At 43.0% G+C, this 25199-nt stretch overlaps 1 protein-coding gene across 1 annotated transcript in view; it reads left to right on the top strand.

Moving 5' to 3' along the window:
- Window positions 1-22511, top strand: part of LOC145158746 (uncharacterized) — a 48019-nt gene extending 25508 nt beyond the window's left edge. Inside the window, exon 2 of the mRNA XM_079077598.1 lies at window positions 22343-22511. Within this exon, the coding sequence (XP_078933724.1) occupies window positions 22343-22511 (169 nt within the window). The remainder of the gene's footprint in view (window positions 1-22342) is intronic.
- Window positions 22512-25199: the final 2688 nt, after the last annotated feature.

Here is a 25199-nt window from a genome sequence, read left to right as displayed (position 1 = left end):
ATTATCTTAGTGATTATGGAACCATATCACAATTGATCCTCTAAGGACACCTTAGTGTGTTTGTTGCCTGAGGAGAGGAATCGTGAATTGTTGAAATGGTTAAATCAAAAGATAATTCATACTTCGTGCCAAAAACAAATCCTGGAGTTATACTCCAATATTGTAACTTGAGTGACATAGTCTTTAGAAAGTTCATAACACTTGTCAAATGTAGAGTAAGATGTTTCCTATTCTTGTACATTTGAGATTGGTAAGTTGTGATGTTTTGGATAAAACAAAGACCAGCTAAGACCAATAGTGAGAAGTGTTTAACTTGATAAGAATCCGCACTAGATCTTGAATATTTGTTTTGTCAAGGAATGGTTCTTGACAAAGAGAAGTCTTATATGTCAAGAGGATAGTGGGAGTCTAAATGATTCTGAAATAGTTTCAAGAACTAAATCAAGAGTTTTGTTAATCACTAGCCCACGACTTGAGGTTTGTAACCTATCGTGTTGACATATTCTTGTTTCTGTGTCTGTTCCAGTTGAAAGTTGATTATGCTTGTGAGTTCTATGAGTTCTCAATTGTTTGAATAACAACCCGGAAGCAATGGTGGGCATTGTGCTACGAGGTGGCAAAAAATTAAGATTGCACAAGTTCAGTCCCTATGAATTTGGAAGTGTCACTAACCTAGTCCTGTGATTATGGTTATGACAAATTCACATGGATAGGAACACATACACCATAAAATCTAAGTGTCATAAGGTTTCTCTTCGATTCATGAAAATGATGGTGAGGAAACGCTTCCACTAAGAAGATTTTAAGTAGATAGCGGTTGTGATATTTGCATTCTCATATAGTTAGTGGAGCGTGTGTGGTTAACCGGCACACTAACTAGTGAGAATTGCAAAAGGTCTAGACAAACATGTGAGCTATCTAAGGAAAGGTGTATGTTTTTGATAAAGTCTTATCAAAGCAATCTAGTATCAGAAATATGAACTTTGGTAAGAAAGTCAATAAAGTATTGATTTCTATAAGTCCAGTAGATTTCTGAGTACATGTCAAAGCTAGTGGGAGCATAAAGTGTTATGCTGGTAATCATTATGCTAGTGGGAGCATGACGATTATGTTAAATATTGCAGGTTAGCAATGTTAATTATAGAAAACAAAAGTTTCAATTCGCCTTGAAAAAGTTGTTTTGCTATAATTAAGGGAGAGGATTTTATACTTCACTCCAATTCTACAAGCTTAGATTGAGAATTTAATCTACTTTAGTCAAGAATATATATGAATGTTATGTTGGAATGGTTTAACATAAGGAAATTCTATATATGTTGCGTTCTCAAAATTCGATTATGATTATGGCATCCCTCTTCATAGTTCGAATTATGAAAACATGGCAAATAAAAAAATTTATAGCATAAATCATGTCCCATATGCTTTGGGTATAGGTTTGATTACATGTGCTATAATATTCATCCATTCTAAATTTTCCAAATGCCTAGGGCATTAAGATGGAAAAAGGAATAGAACTGGAAATGACTAAAATGATTAAGCAAAGTTGTCGAGGACAATCTGAGGTTTATCAAAGATTGGTTGCTCATGGACAATTAGAAGTATAGAGTAAGGACCATATTGACATATTTTGAAAAGAGGCAACTCTTGTTCAGAAGTGATGGTCAAAATGGTAATATGAAATTGTCTCCATAGGTGGAAGTTATTCTTTGAATCTGTGTAAGATTAAAGAACTTAATGCTAAGAAGGATGTTCAAAGGAATGTACTTTGAATTTGAGACTTCATTTCCATGGAATTGTTTTCCATTGGAATACTTTGTAATTTCTGTTGCCAAGTCTTTGTGACTTCTGTGCATAGTCATTACAAGGGGATCATTGCATATAAGTTTAGAATCTAACAGATTACAGTAGATGGCAAGAGTTTGGTATTCTTTCATTTACAACGAGTATTGGAATTGTGAAATGAGCATCATTGGAATATTGTCAATTGATCTATTTCACAAAGAGAGGACCATATGTAAACATAGTATGCATACTTGGAGTATGGCATAATTGTTGTTTGGAAAAACATAGTGTACATGCTTGGAGCATGGGACAACTAATGTTTTAATTCAAGCATAAAGTTGATTAATCGAAACATAAATAATGAGTAATCAATATGGTGCTTAAATAATAGGTGTTTTTATTTACACTCAAAGTGTTGGGGCCATATAAGATTAGTATTATTCTTATGTTTCACTTTGCATGTTTTGACTTCCAGAATAATTGTGTTATGGTATATATCATATTATTCAAACCATCCACAGTCAGTCATATGTTGGAAGTAGATATGAATCAAGACTGTCATGAATTTGGCTTGTATGATTTGTCTAAAGTGCTTTAGACAATGCAATGGTTGCTACAACATTCATGAGTACTCATAAGGGCTGAGTATTGGATCCAACCCACGCTCACTTGCATCACTTCATGGAATTTATCTCGAGTAATCGTGAGACGGTAATATCATATAAATCTTCAAACCTAGAGATATGAGTTGTTGACTATGAGTTGGTTATTCATTGATTGTACGAAAACGCATTGGTAACTCAATGTTATAAAATGTGCCTTTGTGAATAATTCAACAAGTAGTTAGTACAAGCATATCAGTCAAAGTTTATCTGTTCCTTCTAGAAATAGAAGCGATATCTGGGCCCCTCGATGATTTGGTTTTGACTTATGTACCGGGCCCGGTCAGAACCTAATTGATGTGTTCAATTTAGTTCTATGTCGAAACAAATCAGAGATCGAGAAACAAATGCTGGATAATAAGTAAGACCATGTTCCATGTGTTTGTCCGGCTGATATCATGAGAACAGAGGATTATATGATCACTTATCTTAAATGGCGTATCATCATCATCTCAGTTCCGAGAGACTTTGAAAGAGTTACGATTGCTAGTCGGATTTTGAAGTCATATTTGCAAATATAGTTATTAGACTTATCCAAGTGGGAGACTGTTGGATATAGTGTCTAAGTCCATAACTTTATTTGGTATGTACTTGACCCGACCCGGCATGGTCCATTTGGGTTGCATGGCATTGCAATACTTGGATAGACTAAATGAGAGAATAAGGCACTTATGATTATTAATATATTATAAGTTCTAATATATTAATAATAGTATTATTTAATTAGTATTGATCAAGTATTAATCTAGTATTAATTTGGTGATCAAAGTGAGACTAATTAAATATATAGGGTTGATTATGACAATCATCAATTCTTTTATGGTGGATTAATGATCCATGGTTTATGGGTTTGGTTATAACCATATGGAGCTCCATGGATAGTCCATGGGAGTTACAAACCCATGGGTCATGAGAAATCAAGAGTCATGACAATTAAGGGCATTCATGTGTAAACCCTAATTGTGACAACACTATAAAAGGAACCCTATGGCTAGCAAAATGGTGAGCTAGGTGACCTAGTGTTACTAGAGAGGGCATAACTGATTTTGAGGCTAAGTGACATTCTCTCAAGTTATTCTAAGTCTTGTGGTGTTGTGTGAAGCATTTGAGGCACAACATTTGGGGTGCTAGGCTCACAAAGTCTTGAAGGAATCCAAGCAACAACAAGGTATGTATTTCTACTAGTTTTATGTTTTATGTAATCCCCATGCCATGCTAGTTAGGAAATAACCTTGAAAAAGAAATTTGCATGTATATAGAGAAAACATAGATTCAAGGTTATTAGGGTTGCATGTACACTTAGGAAGTGTTAGAATAGCCAAGTACCACATAATAGCCAAGTACCACCCGATGATACTATTCCTTCCTGTCAGGAACACACTTCCGTGACTTGCAACTACTAGGTACCACCATGTCCCACTGGGTCCTCCCACAGTTTCAAACTACCCTTCCCTTTCCAAACTAGAGATAGCCCGAGTAACTCGCAATGTTGGGACCCAATCCATCCTCTTCTTGAATCCATTCTCTCTCGTGCTGACAGGATACTGCATCCTTCAGCTTCTAGAAATTCCCATGAATTAACCAGCTATATCTCATAACCACTCGCACCTGACCCAATCAGCCTCGGTCTGGAATACCAGGCACACCTATAACGGGTCCAGTCATCCCTAGGGTGGAATACCCACTCATTCCTACGCATGTTTGGCCCAATCAACCCTCGGGTTGGAATACCAAACGCACCGGGTCCAATCAGTCATAGGGTCCGGTCATCCTCATGATGGAATACCCTAGGTTGGAATACCACTACTCACATAACCCATGCCTACAACCATACTTGAAGCCCAAGGATCCCAACCTTGCAGCTCCCTCTATCTATTCTGACTCGACACAACCGAGTACAACTTACCCAAATCTCAACAATACGCTTACCTCAAACTTGCTACAGCAGGGAATATAACTATCATGATCTCTACGCCCACGACCTATGACTGGAATACCCTTACGTGGTCCTCAACATAAGTCTGGATTGCTTCTGAGCCCACCTCACGAGTCTGGTATGCCCTCCCCGGCCCTCAGCTCATGACTGGAATGCTCCCGATGACCGATCGACACTACTGTCGTCACTTTCGTTTCCCAACACTTCGACCCTACAGATATCCACTTTCCTCCGCCACTCGAAGGGCCTAAATGGCGCTCCTTTCATCAACGCACAACATACGATGTGAAAATTACTACCACACACGAGTCACAATGGCTCAAATCAGCAACAACACACCTACCACTACCGGCCAACCAGCACGGCCCTCATACCTAACCCATACCGCTTCCTTCGGGTTAACATACCAACATGCCTAATCAATCCAACTATCGAGTCGAAAACTCTCAGGTTTTGCTGGCCTACCGCCTCAACCCTACTACTCCTTTCGAGCCTCCGTGCCTACGACTTACAGTCGGCCCGCATCGGGTATCTTGGCCTACTGCGTAGAGAAGGACCGCCTCAACCCTATCCAAATGCTATAGACATTCATGAGAAAGATCTAACCCGGTTCCCAGAACCGGAATGACAGGATATTCTAATTCCAAACCTTCCCAAAATTGACGAATACCCATTCAGATCCACTCTCCGTCTCCAACTGGAGTATCACCCGATCCAAGATGATGAAACCTCGGAGACACTCCGAACTGATGAGATCACCAAGATCCTTTAAACTCCGTCCGACCACTAATAACACTTCCGATCAACCAAAACACACCAGAGTCCTCGGCCTACTCCAACCGCAGGTTTAAAATTTGGAACAAACCCATTGATTGTTATAGCATATCAGCCTACTCAATACCCGAACATAGATCTACTAACATATCCAGAGTCTTCAGCATGACTGGACCGCCCTACTAGGCCTTCAGTCTATCTGGACCACTCTTAGAACCTTCAGCATGTCTGTACCGCCTCTCTGGGCCTGCAGCGTGTCTGGACCACTCTGAACTGTTGAGTATCTCCCTGGACCACCCCTCTTGATGCTCTCTCTCATGCATCCTGTTCTCACCCACTTGCGGCTTCGAACTTCTGATCTACTCTGTGGACTATATCCCCAGCCCAACCCTAGGCCTCATGTCGATTGTCCACCCTCTCGGAAATCCGTGGTCTGTTCCCTGACCTGCGTGTCTACCACACACGCTAAATAACCCGTACTCCTGTGCTGAGTGTATTGTCGAGCCCTGGCAGCTAACAAAACCCTCAATCTATCAATCCAAAAACCCTCAGAGTCGAGTACACCCTCGACCGAATACTCGAACTGAACTCAAACCATGATCGAAACTCCAACCTGATTTCCACGAATTCTGTTATCTATTGTCGAGAAGACGTGATACACATGCTGGGGAGTTTTACCAGACTCCCAACTCACACAATCCTCCAACCAAACAGCCACTTGGTTTGTCTTCCTTCCTGCCAACGATGCGAGACTTATCCCATTTTCAACACCGCTCTTGCTTCTGTATCCCGGGACGATTCTCCCCCACGTAGATTCGTAAGTCTTCACAATACATGGACATTGGGGAAATTCCCAACCCTTATCACTTTCCACAATTGATCCGATGACGACCAACTCTTTCCCAATTTGTTATACACTTCTAATAACCAGATGGACACTTACTGCATCCCAGTGCAACCGACAGTCACTAATGCTTGAATGGCCCCACCCTCATGTCCTGGAGACCAAGAGATAAATTCAGCAAATAATACCCTAGCCACGAACCACTTCCCTTGTCGCGTTCCTCCGCCAACCGATAATGCTTACTAAAACCACTGAATCTTGACAATGATGAATAACCATCTTGTGGGACCCTGTCCACAGACCTCCCACATAATACCCTTCTTCCCAAATCATTCCAACAATCCTCCCGCTTTCGACTCTAGAACTCATCATTCAGGGCCTCGCACCCTGACTCACTCACCAGCTCAATCATCCACCGCTGAACTGCAGTAGCTGAAACAACCTTTGCCCTAAACCAGGCTACAATCACTTCCAAGACATAGTCTACAATCCCGAAAGTGCAATAGATCGCACCAAAAATCCTTAGCGTCTGATACACGAGATCTAATGCGAAATGGACTTCCAAAACACTTATGCTACATCGACCCACCCGTGCTTACCAGCGCTAAACCATTGTCGCCAATCCCGGCGACCAACTAACCCCGAGTTAGAATACAACCTGATCTTGGGGTCACAAGCCTGCTTAATTCTTCGAACTTGTAAACTGAAAGGGCACAATCCTTGCCCTAGAAAATAAACCATTTTAACTCCAGTTGCATAACTCCAGCTGAACATAATCATTACTCCTTTCCGGAGTCCCCGCGACTCACATTCCGGCCTCGAACAAAACCCTCGAAGCCTCAATCTAGAATTGCATGTTCTAGACTCTCCCGCTTAACTCGCAGACTGTAACAAGTACAGAACACCTCACTGATCCCAAGTAGTTGCAGCTTTCTGCTCCTCAGAATACGTCCCAATAACAAGTCCCCACCAATTCTTTGCCCCGGACCTTAGCAGGTTCCGAGCGTGCCTGACCTTCTGGTCAGTAGAACATGAATATGTGAAGCAACATCCCTTCACGTCATATGGTACCTCATGGCTATGACCGGGTCCCGAACCCTATCAAAAGTCGGGGCTTCGCATCATCGAAGTCCCGATACTAGAAATCCTAACTGGCTCCTCCCCCTGCCGTTGTTTCAGCTGCTATTGTTGCCACGACAATCGTCTCGGCACTAGCTGCATAGCGCTTGTCGAAATACTCGACCATAACGGTCTTGATAGACCCAAACATCTCCGCCAACTGTCCCCGAACAATCTCAATCACCTCCTCCCGGATGATCTCACGGACACGACCCTCTAACAATGCGGGCCTATCCTAGCTACCAACCCCCGACCCTAACCTGGATCCGGTCTCAAGACGTCTCGTAACCACCATTCTAGTAAGACACCAGAAAGATCTCTGATAATGCATAATATAACAGGGGACCAACTCCTTACCCAACCCTAGGGCTTGTGACTTCCTTGCTACGCGTATGGGTCCTGTGCTTTCAGTAGTACGGGCCCATACTACCTTCCACACCTACCCATATTTGTCTCAAGTATCACCACAACACCCTACTAATACAGATAGTGAGCGCTCAATCCTCACCCCTAGAGGAATGCTAAATATCTCATAACTGGCCTCCTGGCCTCACACAACCCATCCATCCATGAAACTTCCACCAACCCCTGCAGCACTAGTGTATGCTAGCCATACATAACGCTGGACCCTATAGACTTTCGAATATCCAATCCTACCCTATACCCTAATCAATAAGAACAGAACATAAGGGCATATCAAACATTCTCAGGCTATAAGATCTTAATTATATACAGCTGTGATGCATACACAAGACAACTACAGTAATGATGTCAATTTCACATATGGGAAACCCTAGGCTAGCAGGCATCATGTAATCAGACAATTCTATCGTGCAATTCCTGAAGATCCCTAGCCTAGTACTAGCATGTTGTTCTAACATATCACAATATCAAATAACTGTATAGTATTTTGGGGTCTAATTATTGGCTCCGGCTGATCGTACACTTTACATCCTCTTTTACTTATTTTGAAAATCATTTTAAAAATCATTTCCTTGGTTTGAGACTGGATTCACACGAGTGTTCCTCCAATTCACTCAAACTAAGGCTCTGATACCAACTTGTCACACCCATAAAATTCAAGCCAATTTAAAACTTTTTAAATCATTTGAAACCATTCAGTTATTACAATTTGTTTTCAAAATAGTTTATACATCAGAGTTCCCAGAAATCATAATCATCAATCGAGGAAGTGTACGTCACGCCTTCGCCTCCCCGCGGCCATCCGCTGAACCTGAAACAATAAACTGAAACTATAAGCCCGAAAGCTTAATGAGTTGCCCCCACAATACCAACCCCATATAACCATAATCATATCATATCAACGATTACAGAACAACATGCATACTGAACCCTCAGCTTGACTGGACCGCCTTGCAAGGCCTACAGTCTACCTGGATCTATCTCGAGCCTTCGGTATGACTGGACCGTCATGCAGGTTCACAGTCTATCCGGACCGCTCGTCGGGTATGCTGGCCTCAATCGCACGAAGCAGGACCCCGCCTCAACCCACCCATCAACAATAACCATGTGCACATAAATAACATATACTGGCATATATATAACAGTCATACCGATCTAACAGATCATCGATCATCGCAACATCCTATAACCAGGATACCGACCTAACCAGGTCACTAACATAGCATCATCCTATATACCAGGATACCAATCTAACAGATCATAATAGCATAGCAACATCCTAAACAGGATACTGACCTAACCGGTCACTAGCATAACATGATCCTATATACCAGGATACCGATCTAACAGAATCATAATAGCATAGCAACATCCTAACCAGGATACCGACCTAACCGGTCACTAACACAACACCGTCCTAACTACCAGGACGCAGATCTAACAAACCCATAAGTATATCATGCGAATACCCGAATACAAATCCGATAAAGGGTCGGACTTGGTGCCGTAGACCCTGTTGATATAGTGAGGATAACTCACCTTGCAACTGCCGAACCGCAAAACGAGAACACTAGCCCGAAGCACTGCTCCAAACTCCAACACCTGATGCCATCAATGAACCATGACATAAATATCCAAAATACCATAACACCCCTGAAGGTCAAACAGGTCAAAGTCAAAGTCCTAGCCAAATTCAACCTTCCTGATTGACTCTACTCGCCGAGTCAACCCGTCGACTCGCCGAGTTCCCAACTTCAGAAAACTCTTATATCACAACTCGACTCGCCGAGTCACTCCATGACTCGTCGAGTTTAACGGTCTCTAAGTCCCATCATGACCAACTCACTGAGTCACCACTCAACCCACTGATCTGAGTCTTAACCAGAAGAGGTTGGGGTTTTGCGTTCTGACTCGCCGAGTCCAAGAACAGACTCGTCGAGTCCACGGCAATCTTCAACAGACTCGCCGAGTTGTTCCTCCAACTCGTCGAGTTCATGCCTATCTTCAACAGACTCGTCGAGTCCAAGAACAGACTCGCCGAGTCTCTTCAGTCCTTTATTCATGCAGAGACTTTTCGAGTCATGCAGGGGCTCCAAACTGTAGATCCACACTTCTAGGTCATGACTCTCACGTAAAGTTGCAAACTTTACGTGAATACAAGGTGTTATAAGCCCAAATCACTCTAGGGCTAAGGTTAAAGACAATGATGCTTCACCAACAAGCCAAGGGCTGATACTTTGTGAGGTTCTGGACCAAGACAAGTCCAGATCTGAAGTAGCAACCTCAGATCTAGACCCCTAACCCGAATTAGATCCTTACCATGCCAAAATGGCCCCAAATATCATTCTAGAATAGATATAAATGCAATAGAGTCAAGGTAACAGCTTGTTACCTCTAAAATGTGCCCAAGCTGAAGTAGATTCTGGATCTACGCAAATCCGTTGATGCTCTACACTTTGATTTACGAGCCTTCTTCGCTAGAATGTCCTTCCAAAGCTTCCAAGTTCACTCCATAGGCTCACACACGATTCTAGGGTTTTTTGACTCTCAAGGGGGTGACAAGGAGGTTGAGGTGAGGACTTAAGGTCCTTTAAATAGGGTGCAAGCCCTGAGATTAGGGTTTTCTCTTCCCAGCACCAACTCGTCGAGTCCAGCTTCTGACTCGGTGAGTTGGTCACTTAATTCGCGACCAAAACCCGATTCGACTCGACGAGTACTCGTAACTACTCGTCGAGTAGCTTCTTCAATGCACACTTTAAGCCCTTATATCATATTTCTGAAATTTGGGATGTTACATCAGCGTACTCATCTGTTAACCCATAATCTCAAAAAGAACTAAATCCTTTAAGACCTAAAGCTCTAAACATAGATCTGAGTCCATTAAAGCGTCTTAACCCATAAAGTCGATTACTTGGCGGCTTGCAAACCGCCAAATGGGCCCAAACTTGGAATATGACAATCTACTTTTATGGAAATGGCCAAAACTCATGCATAAACTCTCCAAGACCTTCAAGATGATAACTTTCTGACTTAGGGACTCAAATAGCACCAAGGGTGGCAACCCTATGCCTAGGAATCGATTTTGAGTAATAAAGCTTCATCCTTGGGACCAAAGAGGTCCAAACACTCAACATAAGAGATCTAAGCACTCATGGATCAAATTCAACACTTTATACCTTGAAAATTTCCGAAATGAAGCAACAATCCCAGATCTACAACTTCTCCTTTTTACCACCACCTTGCTTTGATCTTTACTTCCTTGGAAAATGGTTCCAAAACGTCAAAATGCTCTCAAGAGACCTTACAAGAAAAAGAACACGCAAAATATGGATTAGGGTTTTGTGGGAGTAGCTTAAGGGTGAGAGGGAGGTTGGACTTTAGGGCATAATGTTCTTTATATAGGGATCAAACCCTAAACTTAGGGTTTTGGGGACTGCACACGTACGTTTTGCGTACTCTTCAGTACGCTGCACGTACGTGCATAGCATGCGCGATCAACTATCATCAGTACAGTGCGCGTACATAGGGTGGTACGCGCAGCGTACGGAACCCCTTAAGCCCATTTTTCAAGGATCCAATGGATTCAATCCCAATAAATATAAAATAATTAATCCAATACATAAATAATACCTTGGAGAATTACCGAGCGTTACAATTCTCCCCCACTTGAATAAGAATTCGTCCTTGAAGTCCGTCACCACAACCAACTCGGGATAATGCTCCCTCATTTACTCCTCCAGCTCCCGCGTCCATTTCGAACCAATGCGGTGCTACCACAACACCTTCACCAACTGTACAACCTTGTTCGTCAAGGTTTTCGTCTTCCGATCGAGAATCGCTATCGGTTTCTCAATGTAGTTCAGGCATTCGTCCACCTGAATGTCCTCTAAAGGCACGACTGCGGAATCATCCACTAAGCACTTTTGCAGCTGGGAGACATGAAAAGTATTGTGGATCTGACTAAGCACGACTGACATATCCGGTCGATACGCAACCCGGATCACCCGAGCCAAAACCCTGAACGGAATGATGTACTTGGGACCCAGATTGCCCCGCTTCTTGAATCGGATGACACCCTTCCAAGGTGACACCTTCAGGAGAACCATGTCATCCACCTAAAACTCTAAGTCTGACCGGTGCTTGTCGGTATAGCTTTTATTCCGACTCTGAGCAGTCTGAAGCCTGCTCCGAACCTGCTAGTTCTTCTCAGTGGTCTTAAGTACCACCTCGGTACTCCCCAAGACTCTCTGACCGACCTCGACCCAACAGATTGGGGTCCTACATTTCCTCCCGTAGTGCATCTCGAAGGGAGGTCGATCTATGCTAGCGTGGTAACTCTTGTTATACGAAAATTCCGCTAACGGAAGATACGTATGCGGCTACCGCCAAAATCTAATACGCATGCACACAGCATGTCCTCGAGAGTTTGGATCGTCTTCTCGCTCTGCCCATCCGTATGAGGATGAAAAGTTGTACTGAAATGAAGACGAGTGCCCATCTCGTCATGAAACCGCTTCCAGAATCTGGAAGTGAAGCGAACATCTCGGTCTGACACAACCAAAACCGACACTCCATGACATGCCACCACTTCGCGATCGGGATGAAATGTGCACTCTTGGTTAACCGATCCATGATGACCCAGATAGAATCCACTCCACGTGCGGTCCCGCGAAGCTTTGTGATGAAATCTATAGTGATGTCCTCTCATTTCCATACGGTAATCATTAACGATTGTATCTTTCCGTGAGGTCGTTAGTGCTCGGCCATGACTTTCCTACAAGTCAAACATCACTCCACATACCAAGCTATGTCCCGCTTCATGCATGGCCACTAATAATCAGGGCGAAGATCCTGAAACATATTCGTCACCCTGGGATGAATGGAGAATCTCGACTTGTGAGCCTCCTCCATCAAAACCTGACGTACACCTCCCCATTAAGGAACCAAGACCCTCCAATGCGGGGTCAACAGCCCACGACTTTCATAATCGAATGAAGCTACCTGTCCTATGATCCGCTCACACTTCCGCCACTCGTCCTTCATACCCTCGACATGCGCCTCCCGAATCCGTTCCAGCAATTGAGTAATCACTGTCATCCTTAGGCATATGTCCCCAATCGAAACCGCGACCGCCTTACGGCTAAGAGCATCGACCACCACATTGGCCTTCCCCGGGTGATAAAGGACCTCACAATCATAATCCTTCACCACATTCAACCAACGACGCTGCCTCATGTTCAGATTTGGCTGGTCCATCAAGTACCTCAAGCTCTTGTGGTCTGTGTAAATGGTACAATGAACCCCATAGAGGTAGTGTGGCCAAATCTTGAGGGCGAAAACCACAGCCCCCCGTTCCAAATCGTGCCTCGAACCATACGCTATCACGCGACCCTGCTGCATCAACATTACACCCATACCCGTGATCGAAGCGTCACAGTAAACCACGAAATCGTCGACGCCGTCCGACAAAATCAGAATCGGTGCCTCGCACAACCGATGTCTAAGAGTCTCGAAAGCTGCCTGCTGCTCAGGCCCCCAGTAGAATGTCACCGACTTCTTCGTCAGTCGGGTCAATGGAACAACAATCTTGGAAAAATCATGGATGAATCTTCGATAATAACCCGCCAGACCAAGAAAACTCTGAATCTCGGATGGAGACCTCGGAACCTCCCACTGCATCACGACCTCTACCTTGGGCGGATCAACCAGAATAACCTTCTGGTTAACAAGGTGCCCCAGAAACTGCACCTCGCGCAACATGAACTCGCACTTGGAGAACTTTTCGAAAAGTCTCTCCCTCCTCAGTGTCTCCAGCACCTCCCTCAGGTGCTCCTCGTGTTGCTCCTGAGTCTTCGAATACACTAAGATGTCATTGATGAAAACTATCGCAGACCGATCCAGCATCGGTCTGCACACGCGGTTCATGAGATCCATGAATGCGGCAGGAGCATTGGTGAGCCCAAACGACATCACCACGAACTCGTAATGACCATAGCGAGTCCGAAAGGCTGTGTTCTGCACATCGTCGTCCCTGACTCGCATCTGGTGATAACCCAATCGCAGATCAATCTTGGAGAACCAAGATGCTCCATGAAGCTGGTCAAACAAATCGACAATCCTCGGAAGGGGATAACGGTTCTTCACCGTTACCTTATTCAGCTCCCAGTAATCTATACACATCCGATGTGACCCGTCCTTCTTCTTCACAAACATAATCGGGGCTTCCCATGGAGAACTGCTCGACCTGATAAATCCCTTATCTAACAACTCCTGCAGCTGTGTAGACGACTCCTGCATCTCGGTAGGAGCCAACTGATATGGTGCCTTGGATATCGGAGCCGCACCAGGAACTAGGTCAATCCTAAACTCTACCTGCCTCTCAGGAGGTACCCTAGGCAAATCCTCTAGGAACACGTCCAGGTACTCCCGTACGATCGATATATCATCCACAGTCACCTTACCATTATCCCAGGTATCCATGACGTAGGTGACATAACATGTGCAACCTTGCTGTAGGTAACGTCTCTCCCTCGCTGCTGAACAGAAAGTCGGTCCACACTGCGGCTTCTCGCCCTGAATCACCAAGCCTCCCCCACGTGGGGTCCGAACTCGCACTAGCTGTTGCTCGCAGTCGATCACTGCCCTATTGGGGCTCAACCAATGCATACCCACGGTAACCTTATTCCCTCGCGGGAGAATGGGGACTAAATCCACGGAATACTGCTCATCGAACAACTGCAGTTTACATCCCCGATGAACCCCCGCGACTTGAACGGTCCTATCATCCGCAATCTCTACATCAAGGGGATAGTCCAGCTCCCCCGGAGCTCCAACAAATCGCTTGCTAAGCGCGAGCAATACAAAAGATCGGTAGCCCCTGAATCGAATAATACCAGAGCAGATATGCCATTCACTAAGAACGATCCTATAATGAAACACATAAACATAAGCTACAAATCAATATAAATAAAGAAATAAGGATAAGATACATACCCCTCACAACAACGGGAGCTGCACGTGCCTCCTCTGCTATCAGCTGGGAGGCTCTGCTCTTTGCCACGGGCGCCTCTGTCAAGCCCTGATGGCCATCGATAATCCTCAATGTAGCAGGAGCGGGTGCCGCCACCTGTCCTGCTGTTGCTAAACTCGGGTACTGGGACCTGTTGTGGCCCCTCTGATTACACTGGAAGCAAATCAGGTCAGATAATGTAGTGGTGGTGGTGGTAGCAGTACAATCCCTGCTAGCATGCCCAGTCCGGCCGCACTTAAAGCAGCCCGAACCACCAACCCTGCATGTTCCCTCATGCATCTTGTCGCACTTGCCACAGCGGCTGCGGCCCTGCTGGCTCCTCGATCTGTTATCTGATACCTTGGGCCTCTTGCCTGAACTCCCTGTCTGAACCCCATCTGGTTTCCTCTTTCTCTCCATCTCTAAATCCAACTCCCTTTCCTGAGCCCTCGCTATCATATCCTCCAGCGTTTTGCAGCTGGATCGGCTCAAAAAATGTCGAATGTCGCTCCTCAACATCTCATGGTATCGGGCCTTTTTCATCTCCTTGTCCGCCACATACTGCGGAACAAGAAGGGCCCTCTCCCTGAACATGGCGATGATCTCAATCACAGGTGTGAACTCGACCCTGAACCTGGTCGAGAAATCACTCCAGGTCATCGCATCGATAGCGACATTATCTCCAATAGCTCGTCCAACCTCCTCCCACCAATCCCGCACCCTGTCCTTCAGAAAGCAGAAAGCAAGTCATACCTTGTCCCCCTTGGGACAATGGTTGGTGCGAAAGGCATTGGCGACATCCGCTAACCACCTGGTGCTAGCAATGGGGTCCCTAGCCCCATGGTAGTCTGGAGCTCCACAAGATCGGACCTCCCTGAACGTCAACGTGTGCATCCCCATCATGGCCGCCATCTTAGTGCGGAATGCACCCAGCCTCTCATCCAAAATCTCCAAAATGCCCTCCTTGACCGTACCGAAGATCACATGAGTCTGGTCAATGATAGTGCGCGTGATCTCAGATGAAATAAACTCCCTCATATGATCATCGAGCTGCCTGGCTCCAGAGCCCGAGCCTGATCTCTCGTCGGCGCCAGAACTGCCAACTGGTCTAGTGCATAGCGTCACCATACTGAAAATACACCATAACAAACATCAGAATACTCATCATAACTCGAGGGGTCACACAAACTAGAAGTTCCTTGGGTTCATCTCAGCCCTCCTTGACTCGAGTACGGATCCTCTGCTTTCAGTAGTACGGGCCCATACTACCTTCCACATCTATCCGTACTTTCCTCAAGAATTGCCTTGACTCCACCAAGTCCCTTTCACTACTACTGCTCTCAACGCTAATGTCATCCTAGGCTTGCCCTAGGGTAATCTCCGAACCACTCTCTGCCATCAGGTGCATAAGAAGTCCCTGCTATATCTCTCTAACTAGCTCGCGAATACCATTACATATTACTAAGACCAGATAATTCTTTGAATGAGAGGTCTCTCCCTACAACGGTTGGACTCTTACAAGAGCTGCGAAAAAGGCTAAACCTAACCTCCTAAAATAATTTAGTCCTCGTAATATATAACTTAGCGTATTCGTTTACTAGTTAGTTAAAGATAGATAGAACTCCTAAAAGCACAAAGCAATCAGCATTCGAGCATTGAGGAACCATAATAAAGCATATCCTAATCAGGCCAACATATCACTGACTAATCAGTCCTAGCATGCAGTGCAATAAGCTCATATAATAGGCATACAAGGCATCCTTCCTAGATCCTTAGCCCTAATCTAGCATGCAGTTCACATATTCGCAATTCATATCATAATATAAACATGTATGGGTAATTTGGGAGAACTTACTTGAGCTCGGCTGATTGCATGCACCACACCCTTTTCTCTTTTCAAAATCCTGTTTATAAAAATGGTTTTCTTTTGAAAAATTTTATACCAAGTCCTCAGTTTGAGTTCATACATACCCAAGAGTATGCCCGAATCCCTCAAACCAAGGCTCTGATACCAACTTGTAACATCCCAAAAATCATGACCATAAATTTCATTTTTAATTATTAAATAAAAACCATAGTTATCAAAACATCCGTCAAAAGCATAATTCAAAGTATCCAAAACATCACAATCAGAGTATCCATAATAAAAATATCAGAGTAAACATCCCAGGCTAAAACATCATGGTGTGTGCAATGCAGTCATCCCGAGATCTTCCCTTTGCTACCGGAAGTACTTGAAACAAAAACTGAAAACTGTAATCACGAAGCTTAGTGAGTCTCCCCAAACTACCACACACCATACACATAATCACATAATCACATATAAACAAATCGTGGGCCCCGCCCCTACATCGGGACCTGCCCGTTATCGAGCAAAGCTCGGTATACATATAAACATATCAACAATTACACAAAGAATAATCACATAACATAAGCATATAAACATTCCTCAGGCCCCGCCCGACATCGGACCGTAATCCAGTAGCATACATACATTCCTCGGGCATTGCCCGGCATCAGACCGTATTCCGAAAAGCATACAAATACAGATACATGCAAAAATCACAAAGACATCAAGCATACAAACATTCCTCGGGCATCGCCCAACATCGGATCGTAATTCGGAAAACATATAAATCTACATCGGGCACTGCCCGACATCGGACCTTAGTACGGAATACATACAATAATACATACAGGCCGACATTGGAGCGTTCGACCCTTTCAAACAGGAGGAAAACTCACCTGAATGATGAATCTCAAGGTAAGGAATCTCTAACGGCTGCTCCGACGACTCCCCAAGCTATCATTACTAAAATAACATTTAGTCAAAACCCAATAATCCTTGTTAGGGTAAAACGACCATTTTACCCCTGATCTAATCTAGTCCATGACCTAGGCCCAAATTCATACACAAAGGCCTAATCACTAGATAGCCTTCCCAAGCGCACTAGTGGCCCACCAATAGCCCAATTTTCTAAATTGGGACCAACACTTCAAATGGGCCTTCCTTTAAGCCCAAACATATTTCTAGCCCAAAATCTGATTTCTGATGAACCAATAAAGCCTAAAGCTAAGAATTCATATAGATGACCCAAACCGAGGCCCAAAACAAAAACTAGCCCACTGTCTGAGTACGCAAGGCGTACTCATCTGTACGCTAAGCATACATGTTGCATGGATTATACGCTGCGCGTACAGGATTGTACACTCAACGCACTCCTTTGTTAAGCCATAATCTCAAAAAGATCTTAATCCCTTAAGACCTAAAGCTCCAAACATAGATCTGAATCCATTAAAGCCTCCTAATCCATAAAATCGTTTGCTTGGTGGCTTGCAAACCACCAAATGGGTCCAAACTTGGAATATGACAATCTACTTTTATGAAAATGGCCAAAACTCATGCATAAACTCTCGAAGACCTTCAAGGTGATAACTTTCTGACTTAGGGACTCAAATAGCACCAAGGGTGGCAACCATATGCCTAGGAATCGGTTTTGAGCAATAAAGCTTCATCCTTGGGACCAAAAAGGTCCAAAAACTCAACATAAGAGATCTAAGCACTCATGGATCAAGTTCAAGACTTTATACCTTGAAAAGGTCTAAAATGAAGCAACAATCCCAGATCTACAACTTCTCCTTTGTACCACCACCTTTCTTTGACCTTTACTTCTTTAAAGAATGGATCCAAAACATCAAAATGCTCTCAAAAGGCCTTACAAGAACAAGAACACACAAAATATGGATTAGGGTTTTGTGGGAGTAGCTTAAGGGTGAGAGGGAGGCTGCACTTTAGGGCATAATGTTCTTTATATAGGGATCAAACCCTAAACTTAGGGTTTTGGGGACTACACACGTACGCTGTGCATACGTGCATGACATGTGCGATCAACTTTCATCAGTACGTTGCGCATACATAGGGTGGTACGCCCAGCGTACGACACCCCTTAAGCCCATTTTGCAAGGATACAATAGATCCAAGCCCAATCAATATAAAATAATTAATTCAATACATAAATAATACCTTGGAGAATTACCGAGTGTTACAATATATGTATATGTATATATATATATATATATATATATATATATATATATATATATATATATATATATATATATATATATATAGAGAGAGAGAGAGAGAGAGATGTTCAAATGTTTCTACTATCTTTTGTGTGCATGTAAGATTGATTGTGGACCAATCATTTTAGTTATTTAAAGAAATTAAATAATACATATTAAATGCTGAAGATTTAATTAATACTCATTATATCTTCAACATTTTATATGTATTAATTACTTTCTTCAAATAGCTAAAATGATTGGTCCATGATCAATCCTACATGAACACAAGAGATTGTTAAAACACAATATATATATATATATATATATATATATATATATATATATATATATACATATATATATATATATATATATATATATATATATAAGAAAACACATGAACTTGATTCATCTATATGTTGCCCAGACTAAGGGTTTTGATATCCATATTTTGTTCTTCATGAGAACCAACATCTCACCAGATCTGTTCGTCGTGAGGAGTTAGAGTGACTGCTCTAGTGGTCATTCGACGACAAAAAAATAGATAAATAGGGTGACAACAAATCTGAAAAGCTAGGGTTTTGAAAAACTAGAAGGTTGGCGGCGTTAGGGTTTTGCAAACACTGACACCTCTCCAGAGAGAGAGAGAAATAGAGAGAGAGAGAGAGATATGGGCGATTAAACCCTAAACGATAGTAGATCTGAAATCCAGATCGATGAAGAAAAGGGGTAGTAGTGATGGATTAAGGTGTCTAAGCTCATAACTAAATTGGTAAAAACTTTTAATTAGAAGCAAAGTCTTTTTTAGGTTGCCCTCATAACTGGAACTTGGTTAGAATAACATTTGTAGAGAGAGAGCAATTTATTAGATTATTATATGATTAATAAACTAATTGGAAATTATGAGGAAATGATTTGTTAATATATTATATGATTAATATATTAATTGGAAATAGATAATTGGTTTGTTAATTTATTATATGATTAATAAATTAACATGAGATCTATTATTAAATAATTGATTTGTTAATTTATATGGTTAAATATATTAATGTGAAATCAATTAGGATTGATTTGTTAATCTGAATTAATCTGGAATTAATTCAGGATTTATTTGAATTAATTAAAGGTGCAAGGAGTGAATTATAATTGTTCATAGTTGAGCAAGGAAAAAGAATTTGTAACACTTGTTTTAGGTGAACATTTTACCAGGTTTAAAATTTGGGAAATTAAACTTGGCTAATGACGTAGAGGATGCTTGTCACGTCGTGAGGAGAATAATGGAAACACGCATCACCTTTGGGCTCACGACGTGAGGCCGGTCTGAGAGGAAACCCTAATTTTGGGGGGTTTTATTTTCGTATTTAAAGGAAGTGATGGTTAAGGTGAGCCCACCCTCATCCCTCATAACCTCCTTGCACTCCCCTTTGAAACTCAAGCATCCATATTTGATCTTAAGCTTATTTGTGATGATTCTAGCCAAGAAGAAGAAGAAGAAGAGAAAAGGCATATAATCCATCATTTATGCATTCAAGCCTCATCATCAATCAATTTCACACCTTCTGGAGCTTTTGTGATTTTCAAGTTCATTGCTTTATGAGTTCATAAGCTTAGATATAGATTTTTATGCTTTATCCTTCATACACAAGATGATGTAATAGTTGGAATCCATAAAATTGCCAACTTTATGGATCTCGTGTCCCTTAAGCAGTATAGATGCTAGATCTGGAATATGGTTGAGTTTTATGACTCTTGCATTAGATTTGGTACCATTTCCTCCTTTTGTGCCCTAGTTAGTGTTTGGGAGATGCATTGGACATGAATTCCAAAAACCCGTGATTTAATGATTTTTGGAGTAAATAAGACATAATGGAGGATTTGTTTGCTCGTCTAAAAAGGGTTTAACAGTTTTATTAAGCACTTCTGTCCAGAGCGTCCTCACGATGTGAGCACTTGGGTGTCACGGCGTGAGGATGGTGTTCCTCGTCTATTTTGTCTTATTATGTCACGACGTGACCGCTACAGGGTCACAACGTGACAAGTGGTTGTGGCACTTTCGAGTGTGGATTCGATTTTTACTTTAACCAGATTTTGACCAGGTTTAACTCATGGGTATTATGGGCAATTTGAGTAGTAAATTAAGTTGGGTCACTATTTTCGTATAGGAAATCAGTAAAGTTGGTATCCAGAGCGGTGATTTGTTCAGCTATCATTTCAGACCGTGAGGTGAGTTTTTCCTGACTATACTTATGGGTCGAAGGCACCAATGTCGGCCCACTAGATTATATGTTCTGGTATACATGAAGTTGTTATGTTGTACTGATCGATAGATCTGCATGTATGTATGATTATTGGTTATATGATTATCTGTTTAATGAGTATCTGTTATTCGTTATGTATATATCGTCATGGTATGGTGGGGTTGAGATTGTACTGCTTTGTGCTGTCAATTAACAGATCGGGTCATTCCAACCAAAAGATTGTGGGTCGGGGCATACCAAACGAAAGGTTGTGGGCCAGGGGTAATCCAACCAAGAGGTTGTGGACCCAGTATGTATTAGACAATCCAACTGGCAGGTCATGGGCCGGAGCATTCCAACCGGAAGGTTGTGGGCCAGGGGTAATCTAACAAGGAGGTTGTTGACTCAGTATCTGTTGGTTATATATTTTGTGTGGTGGTACCTTGAGAGACCTCACTAAGCTTTGGCTTACGGTTTTGGTTTATTGTTTCAGGTATTTCAGATGATCATGGCAAAGCGAAGGCATGATCATGCACATCGTTCAGATGATATGTTATTGGATTTTGGGATTTCTCTGATTTATGAATTATACTTTTGAAACAATGTTTTTGTAAACAATTATTGTCTTTGGGTTGTTTTGGAAAAAAAAATTACTCTGATTTTGGGATGTTACAAGTTGGTATTAAAGCCCTGGATTGAGAGAATTTGATGAACATCCGTGTGAATCCATACTCAAACTAAGGAACTGCAAAAGTGTTCAAATGGTGTTCAAAATATTTTTCAAAAGTAACCAAGGAAGGATGCAATGTGTACGATCAACCGGAGTAAGAAAAGTATACCCCAAGTTACCCACACTATTATTTGTTATTTGATGAGTATGATAGAACTTCATGCTAGTGATATGTTAGGGATCTTTAGGGATTGCATGATAGAATTCCTTGATATATGATGCTTGATAGCCTAGGAGGACTTCTTGTACGTTAGATGGAATTGATATCATCACTATAGCTGCTTAGTGTGTGCATCATAGTTGTACATAATTAAGATTCTATAGTCTGGAAATGTTTGATTTAGCCTTATTTCCTATTATTTTATGATTAAGGGCTTAGGGTAGGGTCAAGTATTCGACTATCTATAGGAACTAGCGTTATGTATTATTAGCATGCACGAATGACTGTAGGGTTGGTGGAACTTTCATGAGTGAGTATGTGGGTAAAGCACATCGGTTTAGGAATGATTAGCCACTCTCGAGAAAGTGAGGATATGATGTATGTGTATCCTAGTTGTATATTTATTTCGTGTGTTTGTGATGATCCTTGAGACAAATATGGGTAGGTGCAGAAGGTAGTATGGGCCCGTACTAGTGAAATCATAGGACCCGTACGTGTAGCAAGGAAGTGGCAAACCTCGAGGGTTAGTATTTTCATCATGGTTATAGCAGTATGAATTATGGCCTTTCTGATGTATATCTTCGTTTATTTTTAGTATGGTGTTCATGAGAGGATCTGGATCCGGATATGGAGCGAGTGGCCAGGATAGGCTAGGGTTGACTGACGTTCAGATAAGAGAGATTAGTGATGCTGAGGTGGCTACCGCTGTATGGGGATCCATTACAGAGCTTTTTGGGTCTATCAAGACCGCCATGATTGAGTAATTTGATGATCGTTATTCTACACTTTTTGAGGCTGCTGATGTTGCAGCTACTGCGGCTATTTGATGGGGTTAGGGACCCGACTGTAACGATGAGGTGGTTTTCTGATGTGGAGGGTTGTTCCTTTACATGTCTTTGCCTTGCTGACCAGAAGGTCAAGTGCGCCATGAACCTTCTCCAGTTAGGGGTGAATGATTGGTGGAGATTGGTGACTAGTTTGTACACTCCTGAGCAGAGGGTTGCAGTTACTTGGGAGCAGTTCTCGTAGATGTTCCGTATGAGGTATGTTACCCTGGTGGAGAGAGAGAGAGAGAGAGAGAGAGAGAGAGACATAGATAGATTAGCTCAAGAGTATCTAGATTTGAGGCAGACGACTGAGACGGTAATGGAGATCACCAAGATATTCACGGAGAGGGCTCTTTTCTGCCCATAGTTTGCTGCCTCAGAGCCGGCTCAGATTACCCGGTACTTCAGCATGCTCAAGACAGATATTCGGCAGTTTGTATCTACGCAGCGATATAGTACCCACGCTGAGCTCCAGGAGGCTGCGAAGAGGCGAGAGATTGAGATAGAGACGCAGAAGAGAGATCAGGCCAGGCTCCGGTTCAGTCGCAACCTACAGCAAAGGGTTCAAGCCCACTGATTCACAATCAGGAGGTCTGAGGGGCCGCACTTGTGGCAAGTACGGTAATTTTCAAGATGGGGTTTTTTGACCTTCTTCTAGGTGCCACAAATGTGGCAAGGAGGAGCATTATGCCAAGGATTTTCGTCAGCAGGTCGCTGTACCGAGCGCCAGGATTTGTTACCATATTGAGCAGGTGGGCCATGTGAGGGCTCAATGTCCCTTACTTTCCGCCAGGACTGTACAGGCACCAACTATACTACCCTTAGGATCACAGATGGAAGCCTGGGAAGGGAGGAGCCCCTGAAGGCTCGGGGTCGTGCTTTCTAGCTTACGACAGAAGAGGCCAAAGTGGCACCAAACGTCATTACTGGTATGTTTCTATTTATTATTTTGTCACGATATATATTTGTATGCTTATGATTTTATTTGTGTTAGGTACCTTCTTAGTGAACTCGTTACCTCCTCTTGTGCTTTTTGACTAAGGTGCGGGTCGGGCTTTCGTGTCCCAGCCTTTCAGTAGGAGTTTTGATATGACTCTTGGAGAGCTGGATTGTTCGTTGATGGTTTCTATTGCCAACGAACGTTGGGTTTCTGCATCGCGTGTCTATCAGGGTTGTGTCTTGGAGATTTTTGGGGTGCCTTATCTGATTGATCTGATTCATATCCCCATGGGGGATGTACGTATGATAGTAGGGATGGATTGGTTGAGCAGGTTTGGGGCTATGATTGATTGTGAGGGTCATCGGGTGGTACTTCGAACCACAAGTGGGGGAGAACTAGTTATTTATGTAGAGGGTACTAGAATTGGATCAGCATTTTGTTTTGCTGCCAAGACTCGACAGTATCTGTAACACGGGTGTTTGGGTTATCTTGCGTATATGGTTGACACCTGGGTTGGGAAGGAGGTTTTCGTTTCGGATGTGCCTATTGTAAGATAGTTTGTTGATGTGTTCCCTGAGGAGTTACCCAGTGTGCCACCTGAGAGGCACGTTGAGTTTAGGATCAATTTGATTCCAGGTGCGGCTCCAATTGCTAAGGAGCTATACCGATTGGCACCACCTTAGATGCAGTAGTTGTTCTCGCAACTTCAGGAACTATTGGGAAAGCAGTTTATTAGGCCGAGCAGCTCAACGTGGGGAGCATCGATTTTGTTTGTCAGGAAAAAGGATGGTTAGCACCGAATGCGCATTGATTACCGAGAGTTGAACAACTTAATGGTGGAAAACAGTTACCCACTTCTGCTGATTGATGACCTCTTCGATCAGTTACAGGGTGCATCTTGGTTCTCCAAGATCGATTTGAGATCGAGGTATCATCAGATGAGGGTTAGAGAGGAGGAGGTGGAGAAGACTGTGTTTCAGACTCGTTACGGCCATTACAAGTTCGTGGTGGTGCCGTTTGGGCTCACCAATGCGCCGACAACATTCATGAATTTGATGAACCGCGTGTGAAGGCCGATGCTCGATCGTTTAGTCATTGTTTTCATTGATGATATCCCAATCTATTCCAAGACCAGGGAGCAGCATGAGGAGCATCTTTGAGAGCTTCTGGGAGTTTTGAGGCGGGAAAGGCTATACTCCAAGTTCTCGAAGTGTGATTTTTGGTTATGAGAGGTCTAATTCTTAAGATACCTCGTTAACCAGAATGGGATTTTGGTCGACCCGACCAAGATTGAGGCTGTGATGTAGTGGGAGGTTCCGAACTCTCCCTCTGATATCAGAAGTTTCTTAGGATTAGCAGGGTATTATCGGAGATTTATTCATGATTTCTCCAAGATTTTTGTACCCCTCACTCTTCTGACGAGGAAGGGCGTGGATTTCCGTTGGGGGTTGAGCAGTAGGTTGGGTTCGAGACACTGTGGCAGAAGTTATGTGAGGCCCCAGTGTTAACCCTCCCTGAGGGTGTTGAGGATTTTGTGGTATACTGTGATGCATCGATGACCGGAGTGGGGGCGGTTCTTATGTAGCATGAGAGATTTATTGCTTATGCTTCTCGACAAATGAAGTCACATGAGGTTTGTTATCCGACTCACGATTAAGATTTGGGAGCAGTGGTGTTTGCTCTTA

This window comes from Lactuca virosa, chromosome 2 (genome assembly GCF_052849685.1).
Source record: "Lactuca virosa cultivar CGN04683 chromosome 2, Lactuca_virosa_CGN04683_v6, whole genome shotgun sequence".
Lineage (NCBI taxonomy): Eukaryota > Viridiplantae > Streptophyta > Magnoliopsida > Asterales > Asteraceae > Lactuca > Lactuca virosa.
The sequence above is the reverse complement of the archived record's forward strand: the minus strand, read 5'-3'. Positions and strand labels throughout refer to the sequence as shown.